Below are 12131 nucleotides of genomic sequence, written 5' to 3'. Positions count from 1 at the left end.
GTTTGCTGACCCCTGTTCTAGTCCAACCCCCTGCAGCGCAGGAATCTCAGCTAGCTCATCCATGACAGGTGGCCATCTAATCTCCGCTTGAAAACCTTCAAAGAAGGAGAGCCCACCACCTTCCAAGGCAGCCTGTTCCATTGCAGGGGGTTGGGCCAGATGACCTTTGGGACCCCTTTGAACGCTACAATTCTGCGAATCCATGAAGTGCCTCATCTCAGCAACCTCTACATCTGGGGTAACTGATCTGGGTTCCTGTGTTCCCTTCAGAGCTTCTCTGAACGGCCCCATCCAGTTTTAAAACCCAGAGAGATGCTGTCAGTCAGAATAGACCAGGAACAGGGCACTACAGCTTCCCATATGTTTTGGGTCTGCCAACACCTGCCCCCCCCCCCAGCCAGCCTAACCAACAGGGATGGTGGGAGTCTCCTTTCATAGACTAATCTTTTGAAGAAGTTTGGGTTGAATCTGTTCTGTTGTATGTCACAGAACTCTGGCATTATGAGAGAGTGGGTGGGTGGTTGAAGGGAAAATACACTAGGCGTTCTCTCACTCCACAAAATCTTGTGGCTTGATCTAGCACTGCTGCCCTCACCCTAAGTTTTCTTAATCAGACCCACTCCATCTTTGAGTGTTGCCTAAGTTCTCTCCCCCCCCCCCCCACCACCGCCATGTGCTGCCATGCAAGACCAGGCACTGGTTTGGGAGGGTGTCCAACCACATGAAAACGCAATGTGAAGTTTCAGGAAACCGCTGTAGAAGCAGGGTGTGAAAGACGCCAGTGATGAAATCTTACCAAGAAAAAAAGAAGAAGGAAAGGAAAGAGATTGCGATCCCCTACTCAGCTGCTGCTTCCCTCTGCTGCTCTTCCGAAGAAAAAAGGCTTCTTTAAAAAGAAAGGATCCATGAGGTTTCGAGCATCTTATGACAAGGAGGGCAACATGGTAATTAAGCTGTTGGGGGGTGAGTTATGTTGTTTGATGGGAATGCTTCTCCTGATGTTTTTGTTTAGGTGCCTTGAACCCCAACCAGACAGATTGATTGATTTATTTAAAAAATCAAATCAAATCAAAATGAATTGCAATTACTTTTTTAAAAAAGAATAACACAGTTCTAAGAGACCCCCGGGGTTGTTTGGGGTTTTTGCATTTGGTTAACCAAGGGCTAGCAGTTGTGTGCTACTTTTTTAAATATAAATTTAAAGTAGGATTTTACATGGCACTTGATTCACTGCTTTCTGCTGCTTTACTGTCTCTGACTTTTTTCATTTTATGTTGCTATGGCGGGGAGCTCCCTGGGAGAGGGGTAAGAATTTTATCAAGCTGCCTGTTTGCTTTTTTCTTAGGACATTGTTTTTTTTAAATGATAAGCTGAAAAGCTGAAGGAAGGAGAAAATAAATCTCTCCATCTAACTTCAGCTAATCTTGACTCATGAGCTTGACATTCTCAGCCATTCACTGCTTCCTGAACGCCACATATACAAGCTGCCCTCCCCTCCATGTCCTCATTAGTCTACCTCTAGAATGGGCACATTTTGCACACTTTTGAAAACCAGCATCCTTTGCCAAATTTGCAGCTAAGGCTTCAGATGGAGAAACTTTCATTTTCACATCCAAAATTGGAGAGTATTTTTTTTTAAGGTAAGGATTAAAACATTTCCAAATCTTACACATATGGGTTACTTCCGCATTGTTGCTATTTGTGAATGAGATTCATTCACATACCATCAAATTCAGGTTGTGCTATTATAGTTGATTTGGGGTTGATTTGGGGTTATAGTTGATTTGGGCAAAAAAAACCCTATTCCCCTACCCCAAAACAGCACACACCCAAACTTTCATGATAAGGAAAATGATGATGGCGAAATTGACTGGGAAAATCAGAGAACAGGAAGAGAAGAACTTTAAGAAGGAATGGGAATCATTTACAATGTATTTAAGTGAACACCGTAAACAACTAAAAACTTTGAGAGGATTTGAGTAATGCTTATAATGTACTAAAAGTTATGGTAAAAATTGACTATTTAAGAAAAATAGAGAAAATGAGAGAAGCAGGTGAAAAACGGCTGAGAGTGGTCACCGTGGAAGGGCGGAGGCGAGTCGAAGGATTTAAGGAATCCTAAATGATGATGTTGATGTTTAAGGTTTGAATGTAAAGTGGCAATGTAAAACTTACTAAAAAAGATTTGACAAAAAAACGTTAAGGAAAATGATGGGAAAATACACTGGAAAATGTGGGATAACAGCTGCTTTGTTGCAAAATCATTTTACCTCTGCATTAAAAAAAATCAGAACGGATGCTCAATAAATAGCTAAATTCATCTGATCACTCTCTGAAAAAGAATCAGGATGAATGCTCAGTTCAGTAGTACCTCAGGTTACAGACGCTTCAGGTTACAGATGCTTCAGGTTACAGACTCTGCTAACCCAGAAATAGTACCTCGGGTTAAGAACTTTGCTTCAGGATGAGAACAGAAATCGCGCGGTGGCAGCGGGAGGCCCCATTAGGTAAAGTGGTGCTTCAGGTTAAGAACAGTTTCAGGTTAAGAATAGACCTCCAGAACGAATTAAGTTCTGAACCCGAGGTACCACTGTATACAGATCATCTGGAGATGCCCTTTAAAAAGACATTAATAATTGCATTTTTGAAAATTGTGTTAATATCCCCCCTCCCTGTGAGCCTCATGGCTGACTGGGGATTTGAACCCTTGTCTCCCAGGTTCAGCACTCCTAAGCACGACACCATTCTATTATCATATCTACAAGACACCTCCTACGCCAAATTCTCTAGGTGTCATACAAACAAAAAGAGAGTGGAAACCTAACAATAAAAACCACAATCAGCTTGAGAGGCAACTGTCAGAAGAAACCCCAGTGCAGGACCTCAGGTGTAAAACTTCTGAATGTGAAAACTGATTCTTGTCCACTGAGAAATAAGTCCAACTGAGCTTAGAGGGGCTTACTTCAAGGGAAATTGCAGTCAAAACCAGAAACATCGACAGCTGGGAATGTTATTAACAGTACAAAGGAGGGTTAGAATAACTTTTGCTGTAAGGGTGTGGTTCCTTCTACTGTATATAGATTATAGCAGGTGACGGTATATTTTTGGCTGCCGCCGGTATGTTCTCATTGAGCTGTGTCAGTGTGCAATGCTCAGATTGTGCAAGCTCTGCTTTCCTCTTTAGATCTCATGCATTAAAGTGTTTTTCCGTACGATTAAGATTTTGGGTTTGTTTTTTAAAAGAGTGCCCATTAGGCAGGACACAATTATTATTATTATTTGCCAGGAAGTAGGAACTAAGTAGGACCATGGCTTGATTCAGAAGATGCACCTAAACCTTCCCATTCTACACAAAGCCTTCTGCTTGTTTTATGCCAAAATCAGCCTTCACCAAACTGGTGCCCTCCAGCTGTTTTGGGGCCTCGGCACTTAATATAGCCAACGTGTTTCATTAGAACCACCACTTCCTTCCCGCCTGGCCTTCAGAAAGGCAGCCTTCACTTGAAATGTGTTAGCAGGCTTCTGTTTAAAATCTCTGATCCTCAGAGTCTTGGTTTGCAATGGTGCTGATTGCTTGTTGCTCTTCCTTATTGGTTTTTAACCAAATCCTATTGTTTTATCTCATTTTATTGCGCTTGTGAGCTACTTTGGGGACTTGTATGGGTGGCAAGGGCTGTAGATCAGGGAAGGTTGCCGGTTTGAGCCCCGCTAGCCTCTCCAGGTGGGGCTGATACAGACCCCCTGCCGGAAATCCAGGAGAGCCTGGTGGACAATATTGAGCTACTGCCCATCAGGGTAAACAGTACTGAGAAGGATGAGGCCAATGGCCTGACTTTGTATAAGGCAGCTCTCTATAGTCCTAACTGGAAAGCAAATAGCTCAGTAGTAGCACAGTTTGCATGCAGAAGGTCCCATTTTCAATCCTTAGCATCCCAGCATCTCTAGGTTGGGTTGGCGATGCCCCCTACCTGAAATCCCAGAGAGCAGCTGCCAGTCAGTGTAGTCAATACTGAGCTCAGGTGATCAATGGTCTGATGGTATAAGGTGGCTTCTGACATTCCTATGAAGCCAATAGTTTTACAGTTGTCTTTGGAGGACACCATTTAGAAGTCAATTAAAATGGAATTCAGTAGAGATGGAGCCTTTTCTGCAGTGGCTCCCATCCTCTGGAACTCACTTCCAAACGGTCTTATAGCTTTGTATCACATTTTTATGTACTGATACCTCTTGGGTGATACCACTACAGTCTATATACCACTTTTCAGTCCAATGAGTCCCTAAATCAGGGAGAAGCAAATAATCAAGCCAAACAACCAAATGCACAAGTTTTTAAAGAATATATACTTTGCATTGTTGATTGGGGACCCTGTTAACCTGCATAGTCAGCAATGACAGCAGGCATGTCCAAAGTCTGTTTTGGGGGGCGCCCATCCGGTTTTATCCAGCCTCTGTGGCAGTTTATTTTTTGGGGTCAAATCATAAAAAAAGAACTTCAATCCTAGAAAAAGCTCACAAATCTGGCCCTCTTTGAAAAAAGTTTGGGCACCCCTGAATTATAGTACAGTGGGCGCTTGGGTTGCGAACGTGATCCGTGCGGGATGCACGTTCGCAACCCGCAGCGTTCACAACCCGCATCTGCGCATGCACGGGTTGTGATTTGGCGCTTCTGCACATGCGCAAAGCATGATTTAGCGCTTCTGCGCATGTATAACCACCGAAACCCGGAAGTAACCCATTCTGGTACCTCTGAGTTTTGGCGTGTCCGTAACCCGAAAATACGCAGCTTGAAGTGGCTGTAACCCAAGCTATGACTGTAATGCACATGGTGGGAGGAGTAAGAAGGAGGGAAACACTGTCATGTTTCTGTGCCAGCAGTTACTTTCTGAGACCCAGGCATCGTGGTAGAGAGTTGCAGCAAACAGGTCATGAGGCCCAAAGGAAAAGTGAAAGTGTCATGTGTTCTGGTGAGCCCCCACCTGAGTGTAGCAAAGTGCTGAAACAGCAGCCACTGTTCGAAATTGCTGAGACCAGTTGCTTTGCTCCACTTCCCAGTTGGAGTAGAGCTTGTGTACGATGCTCACATGGACAAGTCCAGCTCCCTGGCCAGTTCTGATCCTTATGAAAGGTGTATTCAGCAATGATGTTTTCTTAGTTCTTTTTGCGTGGGTGGAACATGCTCCTTTCTTCTTTCTGGCTTCCTGCTTGCCTTCCAATGCTTTGTTGTTGTTGTTGAGTCGTTCAGTCGTGTCCGACTCTTCGTGACCCCCTGGACCAGAGCACGCCAGGCCCTCCGGTCTTCCACTGCCTCCCGCAGTTTGGTCAAACTCATGCTGGTAGCTAATATGAATTTGAAATATGGAACAGACGGGAAGTTGGGTCTTTAGTGTTAAGACCAATAGATGTTTTATTGTTTGCGAAGAAAATTATGTGTCTATGGTTATTTTTGTAATTTGTGTGTAATTTGGTATTTGTGGTTTTTGTGTGTGTTTTTTCCCTTGTTGTATAAATAAATAAATTAAAAAAAAAAAAAACTCATGCTGGTAGCTTCGAGAACACTGTCCAACCATCTCATCCTCTGTCGTCCCTTTCTCCTTGTGCCCTCCATCGGCGATCAGCCTTCCTTATGGTCCAGCTCTTACTTCCATACATCATACTGGGAAAACCATAGCTTTAACTATATGGACTTGGACTGCTAGGTCCGCGACTCTTTCTTTGATCTAATATGTCAGAGGAAGATGGGCTGAACGCAGTCAGGAGAAGATATGTCATTTACTCAGACTGATTGTCTCATCAATGCTATTAAGTAGTTCACACCACTTTCACACCAAAGCGTTTCTCACAAACAGATGCCAACAACAATAACCATGAATTAAAACTTGAATTAATTTACACTGATTAAATCAGTTTATTTGCAAGTTGCTTTATTTTCAAATATTTCATCCCATGGAACCTGTTTTATTTCCTATCAATTCATAGGATCATAGAATTGTAGAGTTGGAATGGCCCCCAGGGTCATCTAGTCCAACCCCCTGCAATGCAGGAATCTCAACTAAAGAATCCCTGATAGAGGACCATCCAACCTCTGCTTAAGAACATCCAATGAAACAGACCCCACCACCTTTGAAAGGAGTTCATTCCTCTGTTGGGCAGCAAATGTTGTCTAAAAGATCTTCCTAGTTGGAATCTCCTAGTTCTTCCTAGTCAGAATTTCCTTTCTTGCAATTTGAACCCACTGGTTCATGCCCTCCCCTCTGGAGCAGCAGAAAACAACCTTGGTCCATCTTCCATGTGATGTCCCTTCAGATATTAGATATTCTAAACACTTCTATGAGAACTACTGCACTTTCTACACTAATAAACTGGGTGGTTTGTCCCAGTTAGTCTCGAGCCTATGGTTTTCACTGTTTCAGATCTACTCCTTCTTCCACTGAGTTGCTGCTAAACAAATTAAAACCTTGATCAGGAGATCCAGTGATTGCTAATGCATTGGTTAATCCATGGTATGGACTGGCTTTGATTGGATCTCCATATATGTATAGCATACTTGTAAAGCAAAACACTTTGCTATAATCCTTACAAAAATCTTACAGGGTAAATCAGTGCTATATTGCCACTAGGGAAACTGAGTCCTAGAGTCCATCTCTATGTCCCCTCTGGCCACCACAGGAGTGAGTTCACAGTGAGTGCAAAACCTCTGAAGACTTCTTCATTAGTCACTCAGCAAGCATGAGGGATGCACAGGACCCTATTTTTCATTGTAACAAACAAAGAATTTCAACAGTTCATTGCCCTTTCACAAGGGAAGCTGGAAAGAAGAACCAAAAACTTGTTTCTGCATGATTTGGGGGATTCTTCCATCTCCACCATCTTCATTTTCAAAACTTAGACCAGATACCAGACGTTAGGAAAGACCCTCCCCTGTGAAGCTTGCAGAGGTTTTGCCAGCCAGTGTGCGAACAATACTGGACTAGATGGGCAACTAGAGACTGCTGTGGTCTAAGGCAGCTTCTCATAACTTTCTACACAGAACTTTACAAAAACAGAAGCTTCTTTCTTGGACTTGTTTCCCTGGAGTTGACTCTCCTCTTCTCTTCTCTGTTGCAGCATTCTAACGCCCACCCTGACTGAAGGACAAGAAATGCTGACTTTTGAATTCAGGAGAATTAAGCACCTGCTTAATGAGCAAGGGGATGGTGCCCCCTGCCTGCACAATGGCCTCCTACTCCATGATCACCATGAAGAGATTTGCTGGCGCAATGTTCCTGCTTGGCGCTGTGTTCTTGAACTTGACGTTCCTTGCCCAGCCATTCCATAACCCCAGCAGAACTCAAGCACAGAACCATTCCCTGATGGTCCTGATCTGGGACTGGCCTTACGGCCATGCCTTAAATCTCACTGGTGATTCCTGTGCCACACTTTGCTCCATCAAGGGCTGCCAGCTGACCTGGAACCGCAACCTGTACAACCAAGCAGATGTGGTAGTTTTCCACCACTGGGCACTCCAGCACCGCAGATCGCGCCCCCCTGCATCTAAGCCCCACCCAGGGCAAAAGTGGGTGTGGCTCTCCCTGGAGTCCCCCTCACACAGCAAAGACCTAGCCAGGTGGGATGGAGTCTTCAACTGGACCATGACGTTCAGGCGGGACTCTGACATCTTCATCCCGTATGGGGAGCTCGTCGCCCAACCATCAGATGAGGTGGACATCCCAGAGAAATCTGGCCTTGTGTCATGGGTCATCAGCCACCACCACCATACCCAACAGAGAGCGCAACTGTTCAGGAACCTGTCCAAGTACATCAAGGTTGATGTGTATGGGAGGGCAAACAAGAAGCCTCTCTGCCCAGCCTGCCTACTGCCCACCATCTCCAAATACAAGTTCTATCTGGCCTTTGAGAACTCCATCCACCGGGACTACATCACTGAGAAGCTCTGGAGGAACTCCCTCCTGGCTGGAGCCGTGCCTGTGGTCATGGGGCCTCCACGAGCCAATTACCAGCAGTTCATTCCTGGTGATGCTTTCATCCACGTAGATGACTTTGGCTCTGTGAAGGAACTTGCAGACTTCCTGCTCACCATGAATGAGAGCCGCTACCAGAGGTTCTTTGAGTGGAAGAGGAGTTTTGCCGTGAAGCTGTATGATAGCTGGCCAGAGAGGTTCTGCACCATCTGCCAGTGTTTCCCCAGCCTGCCCCAAGGGAAGGTCTACCACAGTCTGGAGAAGTGGTTCTGGAGTTAGCAATCAGGGTGGGCTGAAGTCAGGGGCCTCGCTAGGTGCTTAAGAACCTAAGGACCTAAGAAGAGCCTTCTGGATTAGGCCACTGGCCTATCTAGTCCAGCAATTGACTAGCAAACTCAGAGGTAACTCAAAGCAAAAGTTTGCAGGAAAATGGGATGGTTATAGAAGATACATTCAAAAATACAATAATAGTTTTGACTCCGTGCTAGCGTTCAAGTGACAATGGAAGTAAAAGGAGGTGGACAACAATTAAGGATTTATTATGTTTTCTGAATGTATTGGAAAATCTATACAGAAAGGCTTATTGTTTTGTGTACGTTCAATTGTAAGATAAAATATATGTGTGGGGACTCGACAGGAAGTCAAAAATGAAGAAAAGATTTTGTAAGATAAAAGGGGGAGAAATATTTATTTTCATTATTATCACTATTTTGTGTGTTTGTGTGGGTGTATGTTTTGTATGGAATGTTTGGGAGGAAATAAGACGGTAGATAACAAATAACAAACAAAATATTGATGTATGTAATTTTTATTTCTCAATTCTGTTTTGTGGCAGTATAGTCGTAATGTTTTTTGTAACATAAAATCATTCAATAAAAATTATCATTTTTTAACAAAGAGAATCATTGTTGCCTCTGACTGTGGAGGCAGAGCTGAACCCGCATGGCTGGTAGTAGTCCTTGCAGGACTTGGGGCACATGGGCCAAATTTGCATTTGCTGATTTGTTGGTATGCATGGAAATTTAGGCTAATTGTCAGAGGGAAAGATCCCCTGTAAGCATTAAGAAAGAAAGAAAGGTTGAATGGGAGACAGCAAGGCAGCAGATCTGGAGCCCAGTGCAAAGGACCTAGGGGCCACCCACACATACCAACAAAGCCAGCTGCTGAAATCAATCAAGGAGCACCCTGGGCTTGGTCCTCCTTGTGTCGAGTCAGGATGAGCCTGCAAGAAGAGGGACTCAGGGCCCCATTATTGCTCCACTGTTCTTTTGCACAAGCTTCTTCTGACGTGGCCTGTTTCCAAATCGTTCTTCGTAGTAGCGGCCGTGAGGTCATGCCAGGCTCCTTCTTGGGCAAACCATCAGATTGCTCCACAACTTCCCTGTGCCTTTGTTCTTGCACTCCAAACCCTGCCCGAGACAGATTTCTTGACTCAGCCCTCTCTTCCCAATGCCTGCAAATTGCCTCTGCTTCTTTATTGGATCTGCATCTGGATGAACATCAGAATTCGGCTCCTGACCCAATCTTATCAGGATCCACACCTGTGTGCTTGGCTGCCTGCGGCCCAGCAGGCACAAGCAGGCAGGGGTGTTCCTAACAGTTTTCTCATCTCCGCTCATTAGCTAGCTTGAGCCTGTACAAGACACAGGGGTTTCCTTTCACCCTGTTACTTTAATAATAATAATAATAATAATAATAATAATAATAATAATAATAATAATATTTATTTATACCCCGCCCATCTGGCTGAGTTTCCCCAGCCACTCTGGGCGGCTCCCAATCAAATGTTAAAAACAGTACAGTAATTAAATATTAAAAACTTCCCTAAACAGGGCTGCCTTCAGATGTCTTTTAAAGATATGATAGCTGCTTATTTCCTTCACATCTGAAGGGAGGGTGTTCCACAGGGTACATAACTGTACATGCCTTCTCTCTGTAGGTGGGCAGAATTTTGTTTGCTTCATACCAGGTGGTGGTTGTATGTCCGGCTGGGCACCGTTTTACGTCTTTGCTGCCTAGGTGGCTGGGAGAAAGTTTAGCATTTTGACATCTGGACCATCCTATTCTTAGGGAGCGAAACAAACTCATTGAGAAGTTATTCTGCACACAAAGAGGTTAGGTGGCCATCTGAGCTGTGATTCCTGCCTTGCAAGGACTGGAGTAGATAACAAATTAGGTCTTTTCCAGCTCCACAATTCTAGGACTTGTATACCAAGGTTCAGGTCTTGTACCACCTTTTCAACAGTCACTCTGCGGCTGGCTGAGCCTCCAATGTATTAGAGTAGCCAGGATAGAAGATGAAAAAGCCTCGCTTGAAGAAGCCTCAGGCTGGCAGAGTTGAATCACAAAGTTCATAAGGGTTCAAAGATCTGATACTGAGAACTAATAATATATATATTTCCAGAAGATGACTGAGAACACAGATGGGGGGTGGGGTGGGGGAGAGTGCTGATTAAGCGCTTTATCTCTTCTTTATCTCTGCCATCCTTGTTTAATCTGAAATCACAGAGAGGATTGATCCCACACAGACACAAACTGACCATTTGACACAAATCGCCATCTGACCTAGGTCACAACATTATGATGGAAGATTGGGAAAAATTATGGAAAACTGATTTAAAATTTGAAAATTGTTCCCTACTGAAGGAGAATTAGATGAAGATGATGTACAGATGGTACACGACACCAGTGCAGTTAGGGAAAATGTACAAAACTAGTTCAAATATATGTTGGAAGGAAAAGGAGGGGACATTTTATCATATGGGGTGGGATTGTAATGTAATTTAAAAATTTTGGGAAACGATATACAACAAATTGAAGAAAATGTTCCATTTAACATTTGTTAAAAAACCTGAAGCATTTTTGTTAGGGATTGTAGGGAAAGATCTGCCAAAAAAGCTGAAAAACATCTTCATGTATGCGACAATGTCCGCGAGAATCCTAATAGCACAAGGATGGAAGACTGAAGAAACCCCAACTAAAAAATCATGGCAAGAAAAATTGATGGATTATGCAGAACTGGCAAAACTGACATATAAGCTACAGGACAAGCATAACTGTGACTTTAATGATGAATGGGAACCCTTTACAAAGTATTTGAAGATGCAACAAAGCGAACTGGACTCCTTGGCTGGCTTTGAATAAACATTCACAAACTTTTTATTGATAATAATCAGCTAAATAGTTTGAGGATCTACACAACTTTGTAACATGCAGAAAACAGCATTCTCAGAGAAACCAAAGACTGGAACTGAGGGAAGCCAGGGGGTGGGGGTGGGTGGGTTTTGTGTGGGAGGGTGGGGGAGGGAGGAAAAATGGGAAAAAAATAAGGATGATAATATATTTGGATAATATTTGGATAATACGTTTTGTTTTAATTTTGAATAATTTTTTTAAAAACAAATAGCCATCTGAACCTTTTAATTAGCTGACAATGAATTTAACAGCTCATGTCATGCAAGCAGACTCTCCAAGTGTCTCTATTTTCCAGGGACAGTCCCAGATTTATAGAAGCTGTCCCGGTTTCTGATTTGATCCCGGAATGTCCCACTTTTCCTTAGGACGTCCCTATTTTCATCAGATAAATGTTGGAGGGTACGGAGTTATCTGACTCCCCAAGCCATCTGAAGGCAGCCCTGTATAGGGAAGTTTCAAAATGTTTAATTTTTTAAAAAGGTTTTTATGTATGTTGGAAGCCGTCCAGAGTAGCTGGGACAACCTAGTCAGATGGGTGGGGTATAAATTGTAAATTTTTTTATTATGGAATGAGACACCCCTATTTTCATTGGAGGGTATGTGCAAACCTATACCTGTTGCAGCTGTAAATTTAGTTCTCTGCCACACCTCAAACCTCAGCCACCTCATTAATAGAATAAATGATAGGTAAGGCAATGATACGTACAATTTTTAATATGCAGAGAATAATATGTGCAAATAAATCAGAGAGGGGAGTTGAGGGAAGTCCCAGGTTGGAGGAGGGGGGAGAGGGAGAGATGGGGAGGAATAAAAAGGGGGGGAAATAATGTAATTGACTACTCGGATTGATAATTTGTTCTGTTGAAATTGCGTAATAAAATATTTTTTTAAAAAACAAAAAAGCTCAGCCACCTCATTGTGGCATAGTGTTGTGACTAGGCCCCACGAGCCCAGGGTTCAAATCCCTTGGGAGCCAGT

The 12131-nt window shown here is 43.5% G+C and overlaps 1 protein-coding gene across 1 annotated transcript; it reads left to right on the top strand.

Moving 5' to 3' along the window:
- Nucleotides 1–743: 743 nt before the first annotated feature.
- Nucleotides 744–9594, top strand: FUT7 (fucosyltransferase 7). The gene is made up of 2 exons (XM_083721868.1): nucleotides 744–944; nucleotides 7105–9594. Exon 2 carries the CDS (start codon nucleotides 7179–7181, stop codon nucleotides 8235–8237), a length of 1059 nt encoding a protein of 352 aa, XP_083577994.1. The 5' UTR covers nucleotides 744–944; nucleotides 7105–7178; the 3' UTR covers nucleotides 8238–9594.
- The last annotated feature ends 2537 nt before the right edge of the window (nucleotides 9595–12131 follow it).

The sequence above is a fragment of the Podarcis gaigeae genome, assembly GCF_964106915.1.
Source record: "Podarcis gaigeae genome assembly, chromosome: Z".
Classification (NCBI taxonomy): Eukaryota; Metazoa; Chordata; class Lepidosauria; order Squamata; family Lacertidae; genus Podarcis; species Podarcis gaigeae.
This window is presented reverse-complemented; position numbering and strand designations above follow the sequence as displayed.

Coding starts and splice junctions, on each gene's coding strand:
- FUT7 (XM_083721868.1), top strand. CDS start 7,179: ATGAGCAAGGGGATGGTGCCCCCTGCCTGCACAATGGCCTCCTACTCC.